At 53.9% G+C, this 21,439-nt stretch overlaps 1 protein-coding gene across 1 annotated transcript in view; it reads right to left on the reverse strand.

Annotated features, from left to right (window-relative positions):
* Positions 1-21,439, reverse strand: part of SCRIB (scribble planar cell polarity protein) — a 90,859-nt gene that overhangs the window by 47,523 nt on the left and 21,897 nt on the right. The window contains exons 15-19 of the mRNA XM_041472260.1: positions 20,283-20,345; positions 6,353-6,442; positions 5,699-5,776; positions 4,327-4,641; positions 3,580-3,660 (exon numbers count right to left, since the gene is read on the reverse strand). Of these exons, the coding sequence (XP_041328194.1) occupies positions 3,580-3,660; positions 4,327-4,641; positions 5,699-5,776; positions 6,353-6,442; positions 20,283-20,345 (627 nt within the window). The remainder of the gene's footprint in view (positions 1-3,579; positions 3,661-4,326; positions 4,642-5,698; positions 5,777-6,352; positions 6,443-20,282; positions 20,346-21,439) is intronic.

The following is a 21,439-nucleotide window of genomic DNA, read 5'->3' on the forward strand; positions in this document are numbered from 1 at the left end:
TGTTCTGGGTACAGAACAGAACCCTGGGTTCACTCTGCTCTGGGTCCAGAACAGAACTCTGGGTTCACTCTGCTCTGGGTAGAGAACAGAACCCTGGGTTCACTCTGTTCTGGGTACAGAACAGAACCCTGGGTTCACTCTGCTCTGGGTCCAGAACAGAACTCTGGGTTCACTCTGCTCTGGGTACAGAACAGAACTCTGGGTTCACTCTGCTCTGGGTACAGAACAGAACTCTGGGTTCACTCTGCTCTGGGTAGAGAACAGAACCCTGGGTTCACTCTGTTCTGGGTACAGAACAGAACCCTGGGTTCACTCTGCTCTGGGTCCAGAACAGAACTCTGGGTTCACTCTGCTCTGGGTACAGAACAGAACTCTGGGTTCACTCTGCTCTGGGTACAGAACAGAACTCTGGGTTCACTCTGCTCTGGGTACAGAACAGAACTCTGGGTTCACTCTGCTCTGGGTACAGAACAGAACTCTGGGTTCCCTCTGCTCTGGGTACAGAACAGAACTCTGGGTTCACTCTGCTCTGGGTACAGAACTCTCTGTGGAGAGCTGCTGGTAAAACTCAAGCTGGACTAGCCAGCAAATATGAATCCAAAACGTGTGAAGACTCAAGAGGCGGCCCAGAGGCGGGATGAAAGGCTCGGGTCTGACCCAAGAGCTGGTAAGAGCTGGCTGCTGGAGCAGAGGCTGGAGAGCTGCTGCAGGAGCACTGTGGGCTGAGGGAGGGAGGATGTGTGCCATCCCCCAGCAAGCTGAACCCTGCTGAGCCAGAGGAGGAGCTGGCTGTGCTCCTGCCCTGTGAGCACCCCTGTGCTCAGGTGTGTACCTGTACCTGTACTGCCCCTGGGACCAGCTGTGTCTGCACCCTCCCCTGCTGACGGCTGCAGCTGGGAGCAGGGAAAGCAGCAGCTGTGTGTGCAGGGGACTGGGAAGAGAGGATTCCTTGGGTCCTCTGATGGTTAACAAAGGCAGCACGCAGGAGAGACTTGGCTCTTTGTTTTTATCACCACACCAAGGCCAAACATGCTCATTGAGAGGGAGCAAGATGAATTTTAAGGTCTCTTCCAAGCCAAGCCTTGCTCTGACTGCATGACACTGCACACACAGAGCTGCTGCAGCACTCTCATTCCTCACATCACCTCTGCTGTTTTGCTGCCCCTGACAGGATGAGAGGGGTCAGATGGGGTCAGACCAGCAGGGCACAGCAGTGCATCCCTGGAGCAGGGAGCAGGGCACAGGACTGCAGGAGTCAGGGCTGTCTCAATGTAACAGCCCCTGGACCACTTCAGCCAGTAACTCTCCCCTGCCTGGAATCCTGGGGGCTACCCAGCTTTTGGGGCAGCTAATTTTCCATGGCCTTTATCTAGCTAGAGAGCAAGGCCAGCCATGCAGCATGGCTCTCTGAGTGCCATGGGGAAGGGACAGTGTCTGTCCTTCCCCTGCTCCACATGTTTCTCTGTGTGCCAGGGAATTATATTATCCTGGCAAATCTCTAAAGGGTCACACTGCATAATTAGGATTCCACATGTCACCCACCACTATCCTACATCTCCCCACAGTCAGTTTTCTTCTCAGTCTGATCCCAAAAAAATCAGCTGCCCTTAGCAACTGCTCCCAATACTGCACCCGCCCTGCTGGATTCCCATCCCACAGCTCCAAGTCTCCAGCAGCCCCAGCAGGTCCCTGCCCAGTGTCTTCCCCCCGCAAAATGACTCCCAAGAGACACAGGAACACAAATGAGGCATGTTGAGGGGTGTTAACTCAGGGGAGACCTAGCTGGGCTCTTCAATCCCTGTGCTCAAAGCTCTCCTAAGAAAGTCAAGGGAGCATTCCTAGTTCTTCTCCTGAGGAGAAGTCCAGGAGGATTTAGAGCACAGGGGAAGAGCAGGAAGCTGTGCTGTATTTGTTTTCTTAAGCAAACAGAATTCTTTGGTAAAGTGAGAGCTGAGCATGACCAGGAGAGCATGGCTTTGGAAATGGGCCCTGTACCCAGACAGGGTCCTCCCCTTCCCCATGCAGATACAGGCAACCTGCACCCACATCCTAAAAACCATGGCATCGTGAAAGGTTTCCAATAAAAATGGGCAATTGCTGCTTCCAAAGAGTGTGGTAAGCAGGCTTGGGAGTCCTGGGAGTAATCCTGGGAGTGTTCTCCTGAAAGGTGGCATGTTCCTGCACTCCTCGGAGGTGAGCATGGGATCTGAGCTCCAACTGGTGCTCAGCACCAATCCTCTATGACAGTGACACACACCTCAGCACAGGGACCTGAGGGGATCCCACTGGGGGTGTCAGGAATGATGACCAAACCTCCATGGTCACACACAGCACAGGGAACAGAGGGGACCCTGCTGGGGTTGTCAGGAATGACCAAACCTCCCTGGTCACACACACCTCAGCACAGGTAGCCATGGGGACCCTGCTGGGGGTGTCAGGAATAATGACATCAATGCCTCAGCCACATCAAAATCCAGCAGAGGCTCCAGCTCTGTAAGCCCTGAAGTCACACATCCCATAAGGAATCCACTGCAAGCTATTACTAGGGAATTAGATCTGCTTTTCCTACGAAGCTGCCCATGGATATAAATAGAGCTGCTGAAGCAGGGTGGAGGCAGGTTTGACTTTTGAATCTGTTCTAAGGTTTTGTGTCTCCTTTTTCCACAGGTTGAGCAAACCAACCCCAAATGATGAGCCTCAGTACTGCCTCCGTACCATGGAGCATCAAAACATGAGCAAATCCAAAACAATCCAGTCTATCTGGCATTAATCAGGGTCAAGGCTGGATTTCGGGCAGTGGGGAGCACTAGAAGGCAGTGAGAGATGCCATACCAGCTCAAGCTTCCTGACAAGACACCAGTGTCAGACCTGGGCCCAAGCTCCACTAAAATGTTGTGCCTGAGCAAACACGAGCCAGCCCCAGCCCAGGGATAGAGCAGACAGAAGCCAGCACTGACGAGGCTGTATCAGTGTTTACTCACGCCAGCGCTGGGGTAACACGTGCTCTTACCACAGCGCTGGGCCAGAAACCCACCACCAGCACCAGGAGCTGGAGGTTTGCCAGAGGCAGCATGCGAGCGTGGGAAGAGGGTCAGGAGGCTGAGGAGAGGCTCCCACAGAGGGCAGTGAGGACCAGGAGGCAGAGACACGAGGTGAGAGCAGTGAGATCCGCAGGGACAGCACGGCAGAGCCCCACGGGAAGCAGGGAAGCACTGGGGTACCCCTGCCCTGCTCCACAGCACCCCTGGGCAGCTCCTTCCGCTCCAGCCCACCCCACTGTGCCCCAAGGGGCTCCCCCTCCCCGTGGCTGAGCCCCCCAGGCTCCAGAGGGACACCAGGCTGGGCAGTGCTGCCGTGTCCCCTCCCTCCACACCATGCCTTGCATGAAGCATTTGGGGAAGGGGGAGGTGTAACTGCACCCACCACCACACAGGGGAGAACCACCCCAATTAAACGCTCTCCCAGAAGGCTCAGGAGCTGAAAAAGGGAGTCCCAAAATGCAGCTCCAGTAGCAGAGAAGCAGCCCTGCAGGAGGAGGGCAGGCAGCCGGGCCAGCCCCTCCCTTGTGCCCGCACTCACCGAGATGACTCGGTCTCCGACGCGCAGGATCCCGTCCCGGTGGGCTGCCCCACCCTCTGCGATCCGCGAGATGAAGATGCCCTGCAGCACAGGCACGAGGGTCAGAGCAGCCCGGCTGTCCCCGCCTGAGCCTGGCCCTCCAAACCCAGGCTGGTCTCAGTCCTCTCCCCCCACAGACCTTCCCCCTGCCCTGATGCTCCCTGTCTGCTCCCCACTCCACACAACCCCTCTGCTCCCAGAGCCCCTGGCAGCCAAGTCCTGCCGTGGCCCAGAGCCTGGAATCTGTGCCAAGAGGGCAGCAGTGGGATTAGGTGTCACTGGCAGGGACTGGGAGCCCCAGCCACCCCCCTTCTATAAAAAAGAGGGAGAGGGACTTGGACAAGGGCCTGGAGTGACAGCACAAGGGGGAATGGCTTCCCAGTGCCAGAGGGCAGGGATGGATGGGATACTGAGAAGGAATTGTTCCCTCACAGGGTGGTTTGGCCCTGGCACAGGGTGCCCAGAGCAGCTGTGGCTGCCCCCGGATCCCTGCAAGCGTTGAAGGCCATGGCGGGCAGGGCTTGGAGCAACCCGGGACAGTGGAACCTGGCCACCACAAGGTGAGGTTTAAGGTCCTTCCAAACACAAACCATCCTAGAATTCTGAGATTCCCTGACTGTAGAGCACCCAGCCCACCAGCCCAGGGCCGGGCTGCACTGCTGCACGCCCGGGGACGAGGAGGATCGGGGCCCCAGGGCTCAGACTGACCGTGTCCCCAGCCCGGTAAGGCGTGGAGCCCTTGCCGCCAGCGATGCTGAAGCCGAGGCCCTTCTCGTTGCGCATGAGGCAGGTGGAGAAGCGCTCGGTGGCCGGGGCCGGCTCGGGGCCCTCGGGGAAGCGCAGCCCCCCGCGCCGCTCCCGTGGGCTGTAGTCGTCCTCGGGCCGCAGCGGGGTGACGGTGATGGCGTTCTCGGGCTCCACCATGCGCTCCCGCAGCACCGTCATGGACACCGAGCTGCCCGAGCCCCGCAGCGCCTCCACGGCCACGTGGTGCTCGGCACAGTGCAGCGACACGCCGTTCACCTGGGCAGGGACAGCGGCAGCCGGCGCTGACACAGGGCCCCAAAAACCACAGAGCCCGGACCTCACACAGCCCCGGCCTCACACACAGCCGGCCCTGAACCAGAGCCCCAAAGAACAGAGAGCCCGGGCCTCACACAGCCCCGGCCTCACACACAGCCGGCCCTGAACCAGAGCCCCAAACCCCAACCCCAGCCACTGCTGCCCACGGGAACTGGCTCAGCCCCTCACACCCCACCTGGGCCCTGCTCCCACAGGTGTGCCCACACCTCTGGGAGTTTTCCCTGCATTCCCACAGCACTGCTGCCTGTCCCAGGCCAGGGCAGCCAAGGAAAGGCCCTTTCAGAGGAATTCCTTCACCACAGGGAGTCCTGAATTCCCTACACCTGTTTCACCCTACAGGTAACATCCCAGACAGAACCCCCCACAGAACCACCTCCACCAACAAAATTCAGCACAATTCAACACAACTCAGGTCGACCCTTGTCCATCTTCCAGAAGGGACATGCACCTGCCCACACCCTTGGAACACCCGGAGCTGTCAGTGTGACAGTTCCCAGGTGTGGGGAATGTCATGGAGCAGATCATCCCGAGGGTGGCACGTAAGGGAGAACCAGGGGGTCAGGCCCAGGCAGCCTAGGCTAGTGCAAGGTGTACCTGCCCATGGCAGGGGGTGAAATGAGATGTTAAGGTTCCTTCCCACCCAAACAATCCCCATGCTGGCTCCCTGCGTAAGAAGTTATTTACAGGGTTCACTTTTGCTCTGCCCAGTGAATGAATAAATATCACTGTATTCTTGTATTGTATTTCTTCCCACCTGGGCCACACAACAGTTCAGAGCTGGACCAGAGTAAATGCAGGAGCTTATAAAGCAACAAAAGATTCATGGTAACATGAATTAAACAACTATCTCTGAGCCAAAGGGATTTTGTTTAGCTCTTACACATCCCTAATGCTTAACTTGGTCTAAAACACTTATGATGCTAGTCCATTCCCAATCACCTCACACCTCCCCTCCAAGCTCTCAGAAGCATTTGCTTTGTCAGAAGTCAGTCCTTACCTCCAGGAGCTTGTCACCAACACGGACCCCTGCCCGAGCTGCAGGACCCTCCTCAGACACACGGGAAATGAAGATGCCCTGGAAACAAAACCTCTGTTCTATGGAGAGCCCATTCCTGCCGAGAACCCCCTGGCAGGACTACCCCAAGGTGACAAGAGGGACAGGAACCCCACTGCAGGGCTGCCCTAAGGTGATGAGTGGGACAGGAACCCACGGCAGGGCTTCCCCAAGGTGAGCAGGGGGACAGGAACCCACGGCAGGGATGTCCCAAGGTGATGAGTGGGACAGGACCCCACTGCAGGGCTGCCCCATGGTGATGAGTGGGACAGGAACCCCACTGCAGGGCTGTCTCAGGTGAAACACAAGACCAGGGAACGACCCCTTAACCCTGTTCCAGTGGAACTGGAATCACACGATGCAGCTGAGGCCAGGTGGGGAGCAGCCCCACACCCTGTGCCCCACAGCTGGGGAGGAACCCCCCGCTCCCACGGCTGCTCCAGCTCAGACCATCCTGGCTCAGGGGCAGGAGTCTGCTCCAGCCCACCAAGCCCCCCGTGGGGGCACCCAGGGCTGCTCCCACCCGGCCCCACAGCTCCCACGGAGGGACACAGCTGGGAGAAGCAGTCCCCAGCAGTGGCAGGGCCCAGGCCTTACCTCGTCATCCCCCTTATAGGGCGTGGAGCCCTTGCCCCCCGCGATGCTGATGCCCAGCCCCCCCGTCTGCCGCACGATGGTCAGCGTCAGCTGCAAGCACAAGGGACAGGGCACGGGTCAGGGCACAGGGGACAGCTCTGCTCAGGAGAAACAGCACCTCTGAGTCACCCTCTGGCACTGGGGGGGCCTGGCACCTGGGGGGGGCTGTGGCATCTGTGGGACACACTGGGGGGCATGGCACCTGTGGGACACACTGGGGGGGCTGTGATACATGTGGGACATACTGGGGGAGTTGTGGCACCTGTGGGACATACTGGGGGAGCTGTGGCACCTGGGAGGGGGCTGTGGCACCTGTGGGACTCACTGGGGTTGCTGGGACACCTGTGGGGGAGCTGGGACACCTCTGGGACACACTGGGGGAGTTGTGGCACCCGTGAGTGAGGCATGGCACCTGTGGGTGAGCCACGGCACTCATGCCTCAGAGGCAGCACCCCCACAACGCATGGAACACACAAATCCCTTCCCACAGCTGAGCCCTGGCCCAGCAGTCAGCTTGCCCAAGTGGACACAGCAGAGGGGATTCCACCACGAGGCAAACTGGGCAGCCATGGGCTGGAACTGGGTCACAGGACAGGGACAGGCTCACACCACAGCCTGGCTCTGCCATGGCTCCCCTTGAGTGTAATTCCAGCAGCCACTGAGGCACTCCAGGCCACCCCAGCGCAGTGCGCAGTGACAAGGGTGGCACCTTGTCCAGAACACTCTGGATGGACACTTGGCTTTGTTGTATTGATGGAAATCAACACACAGCTCCAAAAACCCCGTCTGCTCTGCTTCCCTCTGCCCCGGCTGCTCAGGATCACAGCTGAGCAATGCACAAGTCTTCTCCTTCCTGCCTCCCACCTCCACACACCCAGCCATGCCCACTGCCAACAGCTGAGGCTGTTTCTTTTAAGGACACCAGCATGAACCATTCCCAATGCCACAGTCACGAGAAGGAAGACACGGAGCACGTGGTAGGACACAGGGAAAGGAACAGGACAGACAGGGCTCTCTCAGGGCCAAGGACCAAGGGGCTGGTGAGCTAAGTGACAGAAGTGAGCACAGACTCCTCCAGAGAACCAAGCTGGCTGTCCTCCTTGCCAATCACCTCTTTAGAAACAAAGCCCAGGATGGAGAGAGGCTGCTGCAGAGATGTCAAGTGTCAGTGTCAGCTGCACATGGCCACAGCATGGGCAGCACAGGAAGCAGGAGATTACCTTCCCTAACACTTCCCTCCCAAGCCTCTTTCATTTCTGCAATGACTGAACCAACGTCTTGTGGAGCTCCACATTCTGCTAAGGTTGAAACAAAAACCAAACCTGAAACAAGCTGAGGTGCTCTGCTCTGCTCTGCCAGGTCCTCTGGTGCCCAGCTAACAGCACAGCAGAACACTCAGGGATCTTCCCAGGAAAATCCCTGATCCCAGACCTACTAGTATATTTTCATTTTCGGAGCTAGGTCTCATAAGCTCTCGAAAGAAATATAATATACCCAAGGATAGCTCAACTACTGTTTTGGGGTCATAAATTAAGCAGGATGACTTCTGTTGCAGTGTTAGAAACAAAAAGGTTTAATAAAAGGCAAAATAACAAACAGAAAAACCCGAGCCAGGTGCAGAGGTCTGCTCCTGGTAAAAACACCTCACAAAAGCCCCTAGTTCTTTTGTTCTCTTCTTTTTCTACCTGATTGTTCAGGCAGGACTTTTTAGTTTCTATCTAATTAGATGCCCTCAAGTTTTTAGTGAAGTCCTTGAGATCCTATGAGGTGGCTTTTCACCTAATCATTGAGAGAAACTTCTGAGCTTCTTTCCTTTTTTGGAGGACAAAGGATAGTGCTGTCACTCTGTCATCAAGAAGCACACTCCTACAACCTACCATCACTTCACTGTCTCTGGTGCAAGAGCCAGAAACTAAGTAAAATTCCGAGTTTTGGAACACCCAAGTAAGACAGAAATGGGGTGGTGAGGAGACAGCAGCAAGACAGCCCAACTCAAACCAGCTCCTGACCAGACAATGTTTCTTGCACGACCATGTCTATTAGGAGCTAACTACAAAACCTATGTTTTTCCACCCAGACTCACGGGACTCTAGAAATGCTCTGAAGACTCACATCTGTATTGTCCAGGGAGTGCTCAGACCATGCTCTCAGGCACATGGGAGGATTTCTGCGGTTGTTCTGTGCAGGGCCAGAAGCTGGATTGATGATGCTGGTGATCAGGAAATTGTGTAATTCTACATTCAACACAGAAGCTTCTAAGGATGACAGCAAACCAGGGCTTCAGAGAGGGATCACAGGAATGACAGCAAACCAGGGCTTCAGCAGGGATCACAGGAATGACAGCAAACCAGGGCTCCAGGCAGGGATCACAGGCTGGTCTAAGAGCAGGATCCCAGAATTTCCCAGGTCTGCTCAGTGCCTGAATCCATTGGACAGGATCATGATTTTGGACAACAACTGAGGACTCCCTGATGCCACTGGTCACAGAAAGTCACTTCCAGCTGCATGGGAAGCTGATGCTGTAAACTAACAGAAAGATATGCCACACACCCCCTGGATTTCACAAATTCAGCAAACCAGTCTAAAACTATGGGGAAACCTGCCAGAAAAGCCAACTGGCCTGAGGAGGAAGAACTTTCATCAACATACACTGAAAAGCAAAACACCAAGGAGAAAAAAGGCCAGATTAAAAATACTGAGACAACTGCAGCAAAAGGGCTTGAATTAGATATAAATACACGTAGGCTGAAAAGATTTCAAACTCGCAAGGAAATCACACAAAAACCAGTGTGGTGAGGTTGGTGGATGTTTGTTTGAGGTCTGATGTGAACATGAGCCTCAAGAAGAAGGACCTGGATCCAGCAGCCTGGAATGGCCCTTCACATTGCAGCTCAGGCTGTTTCTGGCTCTAAACCCTGAAGCTGTTTGTTCCCCCAAGCTCCTCTTTCCTAAGGCTGCTCTTGGGCTGCCTGGACTGCCACAAAACCACACCAAAACCACTGAAACCACAGCACAGAGCTGCCCCAGCAGGGGCAGCTCAGCTCCCTTCGTGCCATTGCTCCTGCCATGGGCTTTACTGGGTAGTATTTTACTCTTTGTGTATTTTTCCCCCAAAGACAGGGATCTACCCACAGCCTGGCACCATCATATTTTCTAGAAAAATCCCTTTGCCAGGATTTCTCTCCTGAGAAGCTCAGAGAAAAAAAGAAAACAATATTATCTCATTTGCTTCTCCTGTGTTTTGCTGCTTTGGAATGTAGTTGGAGATTGTTTATCCAACAAGTGATTGTTTCATTGGTTTCTGCTCTGAATTATTTTAACTTATTGGCCAGCTGGGGCCAAGCTGTGTCAAAGCTCTGGAAAGAGTCACAAGTTTTTCATTAGTATCTTTTAACTTTCTGTCTGTATCCTTTCTGTATTCTTTAGTACAGTTTAGTATAGTACTCTTTAATATAATATAGATCATAAAATAATAAATTAGCCTTCTAAGAACATGGAGTCAGATTCATAATTTCCTTCCTTCATCTGGGAACCCTGCAAATAAAAGAACAGCCCATCTCGGATGATCTGATCTGTGCTGCTTCTCACCAAAACTCACTGCTTCTCCCTCTGCAGAAAGCACAAACCTTCATGGAGAGCACACCATGCTCCCAGGTCCTCAGCAAGGAACAGCAAGGAGCAGCAGAAGTGCTGCAGTGCCAGTGAAAAGCGAGGAAATTGGAAAAGCTGCCACATTTTGAGCTGCCATCCTTCCCCCTGGGCTCCCATTCACCATCAGAAGCATCAAACACGAGCCAGGGAAGCAGTTCCACTCTGTGCCCTCAGTGCTGCCTCTGGCCCTGCCTGTGCCTCTTTGGGGACACACCAAACATGTCCCGGGGCCACCTCAACCCAGCTCTCACATGGCTTTTGGTGTAACTGTCTTTGAACATGGAACCATGGAATGGTTTGGGTGGAAGGGACCCTGAAGCTCACCCACCCAGCCCTCTCTGTTAACAGAGTCCTCTGCTCCTGCAGGAATTCCCAGCCTTCAGAAGTAACTGCACACACCAGAGCTGCTGCACACCTGGACAGACTGCACACCTGGGTGCTGCCCAGGAGGTTTGGGACAGTCTCAATTTGCTGCTGTGCAACTCACCACTGAGGATTCCTGCAGCCTGCCAGGGGCACGGCAGACACCAACCATGGCACCCACAGCACTCAAGGGACAAAGCTCAGAGCTGCTGAAAATCCAAGTTCTTCCTCCAAACACACCCTCAGGAGTGGGGCTCAAGGGCTTCACACCCAGAAGATGAAAAGGCATCCATTTATAAATGGTTGTACATGTGGATGCACACAGCTGGGGTCAGTCTGGGGCCTCAGAACCAGAAAGACATTGAGGGGCATCAGCAAGGCCAGACACAGGAACAGAGCTGGGAAAGGTCTGGAGCAGCTGAGGCAGCTTGAGGGGGCTCAGCTGGAGAAAAGGAGGCTCAGGAGGGACCTCCTCAGTCTCTACAACTCCCTGACAGGAAGGTGGAACAACGTGGGGGTGAGGCTCTGCTCCCAGGGAACAAGGGACAGGACAAGGGCAAACAGTCTCAAGTTGTGCCAGGAGTGGTTTAGATGGGATACTGGGAAAATTCCTTCCTGTAAATGGCTGTCCAGCCCTGACATGGATTGCTCAGGACAGGGGTGGAGTCCTTAAATCTGGAAGTGTTCAAAAAACATGTGGATATGGCACCTGAGGACACGGTTTAGTGATGATCATGGTGCTGGTGCTGGGTTGATGGCTGGACTCGCTGATCTTCAATTCTTTTCCAACCTGATTCCCTGACTCTCAGTGCCCAGTGCTGGCATTTACACGTCCCAAAAGATTTATTTGAGCCTGTCATACTGACACAGGAGATGCACACTGCAATAAATGATTTGGATTTATGGTGGGACAGACGTGTGACAAGGGACAGGTGCCACGTGAAGGTGAGGGATCCCACTTCAACAGCAGCTGAAGAATCCATTAAATACCATCAACAACCTTTTCAAAAATCAAAAGGGCTGGACAACTTGTGTTCAAGAGTCCCAACATTTGCCTGAGATGCCTATAGAGCATTTCCAAAATTCTGGGCTTTTTGTACCCCGAGACCCCTGACATTGTGCAGATGGACTGAGAGACCCAGAAGGATTCCTGTGACCCTCACCCAGACACCACTCCAGGAGTACCTGAGGAACACATGTGGCTCTTAGCAGGCACACAAATGGCTCTCATGAGAAACAGCTGAATTCTATAAAAACCAGTCCCCCAAAACCCAAACTACTTCATTCTGAGAGGACTCCAGACTTGGCTGATGAAGTGAAGGTTCACTAAGCAGACAAAACATGGAACCCCAAGACCTGGCACTGGCCTCAGCCAAGGCTGGTACAGGTGTGTGGTGTACAAGCCAAGAACGAGGTAGGACCATCGGGAGAGAAACAAGAATTTGGGTTCTGCCAAGATCTGTCAGGCGTGGCTTTACTCTAAAGCAGACAGAATTGAAGTAATTCCATATGAGGGGAGGCTGGGGGCCTTCCAACTCAGGAGGGGGAGACAGACCCTTTTTATCTTCTCATGCCCTTCATAACTTTATAGAAGATGATTATTCCATGTTTGTAATCACAAAAGAATTAGGGATATTCAGCGGAACTCAGTAAGATACCAAATGAAATATCAGCGGCAGGCTCAAAAAATGCTTTTTGATATAAAGCTCAAGCAAACTAATAATTGATTGCCACTAGATTCTGTGGGACTGAAATGTATAAAAGGAATGGGAGAGGATCAGACAAAACCATGGATGGCATCTCCATGGATGGCATACACGGGCATGAACAGCCCAGAAACCTTGATCCAGGGAGCAGCAGGAGCTGAGCACCCACCAGTGGAAGGATCCCTTTGTCCTGCTGAGGTCTGGGCCCCTCAGCTCCTGCCACTGCACTCTGACACACGTTCAGTCAGTGTAATATGGCACAACACATCATTTGTAACTGTCACACCAGAGCCTCAAGGTCTAGGCTGCACATCAAGAAGAATTTCTTCCCAGAAAGGGTCACCAGGCACTGGCAGGGGCTGCTCAGGGAGGCGGCAGTCTCCATCCCTGGGGGTGTTCAGGGAATGACTGGATGTGGCACTCAGGGCTCTGGGCTGGTGACAAAGTGTGGATCAGTCAGAGGCTGAACTCGATGGCCTTGGGGAGGTCTTTTCTAACCTAAATAACTGGGATTCTGCTCAGCCTGGGTGCACACAGCTGGGGCAGGGAAGAGCAGGAGCTGGAGGCACTGATTCACCAGGAAAGATGAGAAGAGCTAAATCTGTCTGGCTTTGGTCAGTGACAGTTCATGGGGACAAGGAGACAGGCTGAAAATAACAGTGAGCAAAAGGGAGATTGCTGTGTGACTGCTGAGAGCTAAATTAACCCCAGACAGTGGAAAAGGAACACAAAGGAAAAGCAGCCCTGGCAGGAGAGCAGCCCCTGGACGCGGGCTGGAGGTTTCCTGGCTCTGATATTATTCCTTCCTCTGTTCCAGTGGGTTTAGTTTTCAAAGGAAAGGGTATCAGGAGGGCAGAGATGCGGGGCACACGAGTTTGAGCACTTCACTGACTTCCCACTGAGCACCTCCACAAAACCAGTGCAAAGCAAAACACAGAGCAAAGCACAGAGCTAAAAACGGGACCTTTGACAGCAGCACTGGGAACAGGGACAGGGACTGGCATAGCCCCTGATCTGGGGACAGGGACAGTGACTGCCACAGCCCCTGATCTGGGGACAGGGACTGGCACAGCCCCTGATCTGGGGACAGGGACTGGCACAGCCCCTGATCTGGGGACAGGAACAGTGACTGCCACAGCCCCACTGGGAACAGGAACACTGGGAACAGGGACAGGGACTGGCACAGCCCCACTGGGAACAGGGACAGGGACTGGCACAGCCCCACTGGGGACAGCAGCACTGGGGACAGGGACAGGGACTGGCACAGCTCCTGATCTGGGGACAGGGACAGTGACTGCCACAGCCCCACTGGGGACAGGAACACTGGGAGGAGGGACAGGGACTGTCACAGCCCCACTGGGGACAGGGACTGCCACAGCCCGACTGGGGACAGGGACTGCCACAGCCCCACTGGGGACAGGAACACTGGGGACAGGGACAGGGACAGCCACAGCTCCTGATCTGGGGACAGTGACTGCCACAGCCCCACTGTGACAGCAGCACTGGGGACAGGGACCTGCCACCGCCCCTGATCCAGGGACAGCAGCCCTGGGAGCAGATGGGACAGGGACCTGCCATGCTCAGGGTGCTGCTCTGCTCCTGCACGTCCCTTCCCCAGGAGACCTGAGGACAGTGACATTTTCCAAAGGAAGAAGGAAGCCAGGATGCCTTCTAAAACATGGAATACGGTCACATCTGAAGCATCAGTAAAACCCAAGGTTCCTACAGCTCCGTGAATATTCACACATCATATGAGACCCATCTGACAGCTGTGTGCCAGGGCTGCAGACCCAGATCCAGATCAGAGTGCTGCTGTGTGTCTATATAAAGGTCTGATTTCATCTTGGGGCATGGAAGAAATGTTTGCAGTGACAACAGCCCTTCACTGGGACAAACTCCACGGGGAGGTGCTGAGTCACATCCCTGGATGTGACAGGCTGGCTGCTGAGAGCCTCACCAAGGCTCCTTCCCCTCTAAACCTGGGCTGCCTTATGATTCCAGGATTAGTTATTTCATTAATGAACTACACAAAATGGGATTCCAGGATTAGTTATCTCATTAATGAACTACACAGAGTGGGACTTAGGAAGCTGGCACTTCCTTCCTATCACAGTTGGGAGCCAGCTTTGTCACGGGCACAGAGACAGAAAAAGAAGAGAATCCTGCAAGGATCTGGCCTGGCCAAACTACGGAATGCAGAGGACAGGGTCTCTCTGGGAATGAAAACACTCAAAGGCTTAAAGAGAAGCAAAAAGCACTGTCCAAAGCTACCAATCCTCAAACCATTTCAGAAGCAGAAACAGGACAAAAACCTACACCAGGTTCAGCTGGAACAGGTAACACCAGAACACATTCCATTTCATCTCCTCAGCAGCACAGAATTTTTATTCCTGTTCTTACTGACCCTTCTTGTGTGGTGAAATCCTTGGAGCAGTCCTTTTTCTTCACTATATTTTCCACTATAAAATTCCACTGAGACTCTTCTCAGCCCAGCTGTTTCAGACTGTTCTAAACGTCCTTTTACCCATCATTTAATACAGAATTACAAGACTATAAAGACTGGGGAGTTTACAACTCTCCTAAAACCTACTTCAATGCTGTGCTGCTAAGGGCAGGCCTTGCAGGAGGAGAGCATTTATCCAAGGAACAGTGGAATGAATACATGGAAAACTTCCACTAAACCTGGCATCACCTGCCTCAGAACAAACAGGCAGAGACATCTCTAAGTGCATCCTGTTTGGAGGCCAAACCTCCCCAAGTCCTGAAGGATACAGAAGAAAAGCTAAAGATGTAATAAAAATAAGAACAAAGAGAAATTCCCATCCAGGAGCAGGAACTGCCATATCTGAAATGGAAAAAGAAGTGTGGAATTTAGTGGAGTAAGGTCTGGACACACTCTCTCATGTTGTCTGTAGTCACCAAACCTGAGCTCAGGCAGACCAGGTGAAAGAAAAGGCAGGGAATAAATGGAAATCCCTCTTACCAGAGAAATTTGGTTTCTCTAACCCAGCAAAAGGAAGGCTGGAAGAAGTCAGGACTGGTCTCCATAGAATTACACCAAAGACAAGCAGGCAATGGGTCAGCCAGCAGGGAAGAGATTGCACAAGATAAAATACAATGAAAACAATGATTTAACAAATGACAGATTAAAAGTAAGTTTTTAAAAGTAAGTTCTAATCACTCCAGAAGCAGAAATATGGAGAAGTTCTGGGGTTCTCCCCTGAGGAGGGATCTGTGTGTGTGCACACACTGTGTAACAGGATGAAACAAGCTGTATTTAATTAAAAGTTTGACTTATTAACCAGAGCACAGTGTTGGGTTGCCAGTCCTGGTAGGAGATTTGACTTCAGCACTTCCTCCAAATCATCAGTTATCTTCCCTGCAAACTTAGCTGTGCTGCTCCTGAGTTGAGCACAGCCCTTTTTCAGCTAAACTCTAATTTCCAGCCTGTCCCAGTCTGGCCAGTGCCCCGGCTGGGGATTGTTTCCCTCTGCAATGTGTTGGAACTGCCTGGGAGCTCCTGCCCTCCTCCAGTGACAGTCAGAGCACACTGCAGCAGGCAGGGACCAGTTTCAGGGCAGGAAAAAGCTTCAGCCCCGTGATTTCTGTGGGGGTTACTGTAATCCCTGACTCCTGTACATAACCCTGGCCCCAAGCAGCAAAGCCCCCTGTCTTACACACAGGGCACCTGCCTAGTGCAGAAGGGAGAACTGCATTTGCTGTAGCACTGTGTTTAAATTGCCATTTTCTCTCCATCAGTCCCTCTTCTGCTGCCTTCTCCTCTCTCTGTGAAGCCAACGAGATGACTGCGTGGCAGAGCAGAACCAAAATGGTCCTGCCCCACTCTTGGAGCAGGCAAAGGGAACTGCAGGTGGGGCTGCATTTGTGTGAGAACCATTCCACGCTTTGCTCCTTGGTCCCCAGAGAGCTCTGGATCAGACAAAACTTGCACATTCACAGGTAGAGATCACAAACCCACCTCAGGGTCACAAAGGCACCTCCAAACCAGAGGGTCGTGGCCTGGACAGGTGGCAGAACATGGCCCAGAGCAGCTGTGGCTGCCCCTGGATCCCTGGAAGTGTCCAGAGCCAGGCTGGACAGGGCAGGGAACAACCTGGGACAGTGGAAGGTGCCCCTGCCCATGGCAGGAGGTGGCACTGGGTGACATTTGAAAGGTCCCTTCTAATCCAAGCCACTCTATGATTCCATAAAAAACACTGAGGACCCTTCAACCCAGTAGGAGAAGGTCATAAAAACACTTTGATGGCAATAAATTAAAAGCCAGACAAATTAAAGGAGAAAATGTGGCACTTTTTTTTTTTTACTCAATAGGAACTTTGATAATCTTAAAAATTAAACAAGAGAAATGGGAGTCTTGTATTTTTTTTAACATCAAAAAGACTCCACTCTGTCATATTCCACTCAAGCCAGGTGAGCAAACACAGGTGATGTCACCTCTCCTGCACTACACAAGAGGTTTATTAAACTTTTTTGGGTTTAAAATTTATGGGTCACATTGTGGGAAAATCAAATTTTCTATGTAATAATTCCAAGCCTGACAGTGCCCTGATGAAGCACACACTCACCCCCTAAATGCAAAACCAGAGCAAGGGGAAGAGCTCCACGTGTGCAGCAGCAAAGAGCAGCCCCAGGCAGAGAGCCAGGATGGCTCCCAGCACATCCCAGTGCTCCCCAGTCCCTGTGCCGGCCTTTCCACAGTGAGTCCTGAACTCAGGATGGCTCCCAGCACATCCCAGCATGTCCCAGTCCCTGTGCTGGCCTTTCCACAGTGAGTCCTGAGCTCAGGATGGCTCCCAGCACATCCCAGTGCTCCCCAGTCCCTGTGCTGGCCTTTCCACAGTGAGTCCTGAACTCAGGATGGCTCCCAGCATGTCCCAGTCCCTGTGCTGGCCTTTCCACAGCTGAGCTCAGGATGGCTCCCAGCACATTCCAGTGCTCCCCCAGTATTGTGCAGGCTGAGTCCTGGGCTCAGGATGCTCCAGGAAGCCCAGGATGGCTCCCAGCACATCCCAGTGCTCCCCAGTCCCCGTGGAGCCTTCCCACACCTGAACCCTTTGAGCATGGGATGCTCCAGCACCAGGACCAGGTTGTGCTGTCACATCTGCTGCTGGCAAATCCTAACTGGTGCCAGGTTTGAGGCAGGCATTCCAACACAAATGGTGACACTCCTCAGCAGTTTCCACAGGATGAGGCTCCTTCCCTGACTGCAGAGCAACAGGATGTGACACCTGAGCAGCAGCAAAGAAGACACCCAGCAGCTCTGGAAACCTCCTCTCCTTGCCAGGGAGCGGAATGGCAGCTCCTTCTGTCCCTGGGCAGAGCGAGAGACAATCCCGTCCGTGTCCCCCAGCAGCAGAAGCTTTGGCAGCACAGAGCCCTGTGCAGCTCCTGGACCTGCAGGACACGGGCTAGGGCTGGCCAGCCAAGGATGTGGCACCAGCCTTTGCTACAGCAGAGCAGCCCTGGGCACTGAAACGCAGCTTGAGACCCTCCTTCCACTGCTCTGCAACCTCGGGACCCTGCTTCCACTGCTCTGCAACCATGGGACCCTGCTTCCACTGCTCTGCAACCTCGGGACCCTCCTTCCACTGCTCTGCAACCTCGGGACCCTGCTTCCACTGCTCTGCAACCTCGGGACCCTCCTTCCACTGCTCTGCAACCTCGGGACCCTGCTTCCACTGCTCTGCAACCTCGGGACCCTGCTTCCACTGCTCTGCAACCTTGGGACCCTCCTTCCACTGCTCTGCAACCTCGGGACCCTGCTTCCACTGCTCTGCAACCTGCCCAGCAGCTTTCCAGGCTACTCCATCAGAACCACCTGAAAACAGAGCTCAGGTCTAACCTTGTGCCTTGTGCCATCAAACAGGTGCTCAACACGCTGCCTTCCTCCTCTCAGAGCCTCTCTATACCCCAGCACAGCCACTCTGCAAGGCACAGGGGGACGGAGACCAAACCCTGGGAAGAGCCAGCCCTGGAACCTGATATCCACTGCTGGGTACCCTACACTTTAACAAAGTTATTCTGCTGCAGCAGAGGGGATCCCACACTCAAGGAAGTTATTCTGCTGCAGAACAGGGTATCCCACACTCTAACAAAGCTATTCTGATGCAGAACAGGGTATCCCACACTTCAACCAAGCTGTCCTCCTGCAGCAGAGGGGATCCCACCCTTTAATAAAGTTATTCTGCTGCAGAACAGGGTATCCCACACTCTAACAAAGTTATTCTGCTGCAGAACAGAGTATCCCACACTCTAACAAAGTTACTCTGCTGCAGAAGAAGGCATACCCACACTCTAACAAAGTTATTCCACTGCTGCAGAAGAAGACATACCCACACTCTAACAAAGTTATTCTCCTACAGCAGAGGGGATCCCACCCTTTAACAAAGTTATTCTGCTGCAGAAGAAGGCATACCCACACTCTAACAAAGTTATTCCTCTGCTGCAGCAAGCCCTGTAGGCACCAAGAGCACCTGGGTGTGCCCCACGCTGGGGGCTGGCACAAGCTGGGTGTCTCTCCAGTTCTGCTCCCACAAGATCAGTCTCCAGCCCACAGCCGTGGTTAGGGATAAGGAGCACAGTGAGGAATCAGCAGTCCCCCTCTCCCGGGGCTGTATGACATTTATATAAGGAATGTGACAGCAGTGTCATGAGCTTCAAACCCTGCTGCTCAAGGGCACCAGGCTCTCTGCTCAGCTCCATCATCCTGTGATTCTTCCCAAGGAACCATCCCTGGAGGCAGCAGGCAGATGCCACTTGGAAGTGTCCAAGGACAGGCTGGTCAGGCTTGGAGCAGCCTGGTCCTGTGCAAGGTTCCTCCCTGAGCACTCCCCAGAGCTGCAGGACAATCAAGCATTCCCAATCAACTTCCCAAAGCTGGTCTGCTCCTGGGTGACTACGACCACCAGTCTGGGAGATCTCCAGCTCCTTGTGAGCTGCACAGCCACGTTTTCCTCACAGTACAGGAACAGATCTGTGCAAAGGGGACTGTGCTGAGGGGCCACCAGAGCCAGCCTGGGGCCTCACACCAGCCACACCAGGAATCAGAATCACAGAGGCTGGAAAAGACCTCCAGGATCAGAAGATTATGCAGAAGAGAAATGCAAGAAATACTAATGTGGTTTTCAGGGACCTAGAGATGGAGAAAGATGGAGAAATCTTCAGGCTCCACTAACAGGGGACCACACCTGGGCCAGCTCATGCTCTGCCTGGGTGGAAAGGATTCATCACCTCTCTCCTAGAAAGCATTACTCCAAAACCAATAAAAATCTCTGTTTCACACCTGAGGTAACAGCAGAGCCAAGTTCTCAGAGACACCCCAGCCAGCACTCCCAGGCAGCACACGGCTCTGGTGGCCCTGTACTGCCTGTGCTAGAGGAGAAATCCCCATGCAAGCTGTCAGCAGGGATGCTGCTCCTGCCTCTCCTCAGTGGCAGCAGCACTCTGCTTCCAGCAGCTCCTGGGAAAGCTGCCTGCAGAAAGGTACTGTCCCCTGGTCAGGCACTGATCAGGCACTGAAAACCTGGAGACAAACACAGGAAGCTGCTCACAGCCAGAGGATGAGCAGGCAGGCAGCCAGAGGATTTGAACCCTGAGCACACTCACCATCCCCATGCCAGGGACCTCAGGTGCCACCTTCCTGACACCTCCAGGTGCTGCCTTGAAGGGATTCAGGGGAGGCTTCAGGAGATGCACAAATCACTGGCTCCAGTTCTTCCCCCAGGCAGGGGCACAGTGCCCTGAGTGAGACCCTCCTCCTTTTATCAGAGGGTCAGACCCTCCTCCTTTTATCAAAGGGTCACTACACAGCACTCGGCTGATTCTTGAGGTCTCTGCTCCTCCAGGGTTACCCACACGTCCAGAAATATCCATTTGTTTAATTCCACTTCTCCATCAACACACAGCAAATAGGAACTGAACTTTGGTTTTTACTCCTGCTCTGCAGCAGCCACTCTCACCTCAAGGCTGGGAAAAGAGGAAAAGGGGAAAGCAAGGAGGAAACAATCATCGTGTTTGTGATCAGCCAGGTCCAGAAGCCACTTGACCCAGAGAGATCAGAGGTCCCCCTACAACAACGGGTGAGGCTGGGAAGCAAATCAAGCAGGCTGGATGATTTTTGGCAGAGAGAGAACAGTAGGAGTGGTACAGACCTCTTCCTCCTCAATGCGAGCAGGTTCAATCAGCAGATTATTGGCTTGATCAAACGACACCCCCTGTTAGGACAGGAACCAGCAAAGAGGCATGCGGATTAGTGGAGCATCAACCAAACCCGCCACCACGACCACCACGACCACCACGACCACCACAACCACCACGACCACCACCACCACCCAACACACGCACGGCACGCCGGAGCTGGGCCGGCTCCCGAGACACTGCTGAGCTCGGGCTCACTGCTGAGCTCTGGAGCTCCTGGAGTCACTGCTGAGCTCTGGAGCTCCCGGAGTCACTGCTGAGCTCTGGGCTCACTGCTGAGCTCTGGGCTCACTGCTGAGCTCCGGAGCTGCCAGAGGAGTCACTGCTGAGCTCCAGAGCTCCCAGAGGAGTCATTGCTGAGCTCCAGAGCTCCTGGAGCCACTGCTGAGCTCCACAGCTAGGGAGCTGATCCACCTCCCAGAGTCACTGCTGAGCTCCACAGCTCCCAGAGTCACTGCTGAGCTCCAGAGCTCCCAGAAGAGCCACTGCTGAGCTCCGGGCTCACTGCTGAGCTCACTGCTGAGCTCCAGAACTCCCAGAGGAGTAATTGCTGAGCTCCAGAGCTCCCAGGGTCACTGCTGAGCTCCAGAGCTCCTACAGGAATCACTGCTGAGCTCCAGAGCTCCCAGGGTCACTGCTGGGCTCCAGAGCCCCACAGCTGAGCCCACTCAGAGCACAGCTCCAGGGCTGACCCCTCAGCCCCAGAGCAGCCCCCAGTCCTGCTCAGCACCCCAGCAGGGCTGCTCATGGGCTGCCAGAGTGCCAAGTGCCAGCACACTGCTGCCCCTAAGGCAGGCTTTGCCCATGCTGGCAGCCTGAGGCAGGGTCACTGCTAGCTGACCTCATCCCCTCCACACCAGGTCACTCTGGGAGGGAGGAAGGGTTAAACACAGGAGGAAGCACCGAGGAGCCTGTGGTGCCACAAGCTGCTGCAAGGAACGAGAAATCCCAAACACAACTGCAGCCCCAAACACAACTGCAAAAAAGCAGTCCCAAACACAACTGCAAAAAAGCAGTCCCAAACACAACTGCAAAAAAGCAGTCCCAAACACAACTGCAAAAAAGCAGTCCCAAACACAACTGCAAAAAAGCAGTCAACTGCAAAAAAGCA

This window comes from Pyrgilauda ruficollis, unplaced genomic scaffold, assembly GCF_017590135.1.
Source record: "Pyrgilauda ruficollis isolate IOZ18807 unplaced genomic scaffold, ASM1759013v1 scaffold287, whole genome shotgun sequence".
In the NCBI taxonomy this organism is placed as follows: Eukaryota; Metazoa; Chordata; class Aves; order Passeriformes; family Passeridae; genus Pyrgilauda; species Pyrgilauda ruficollis.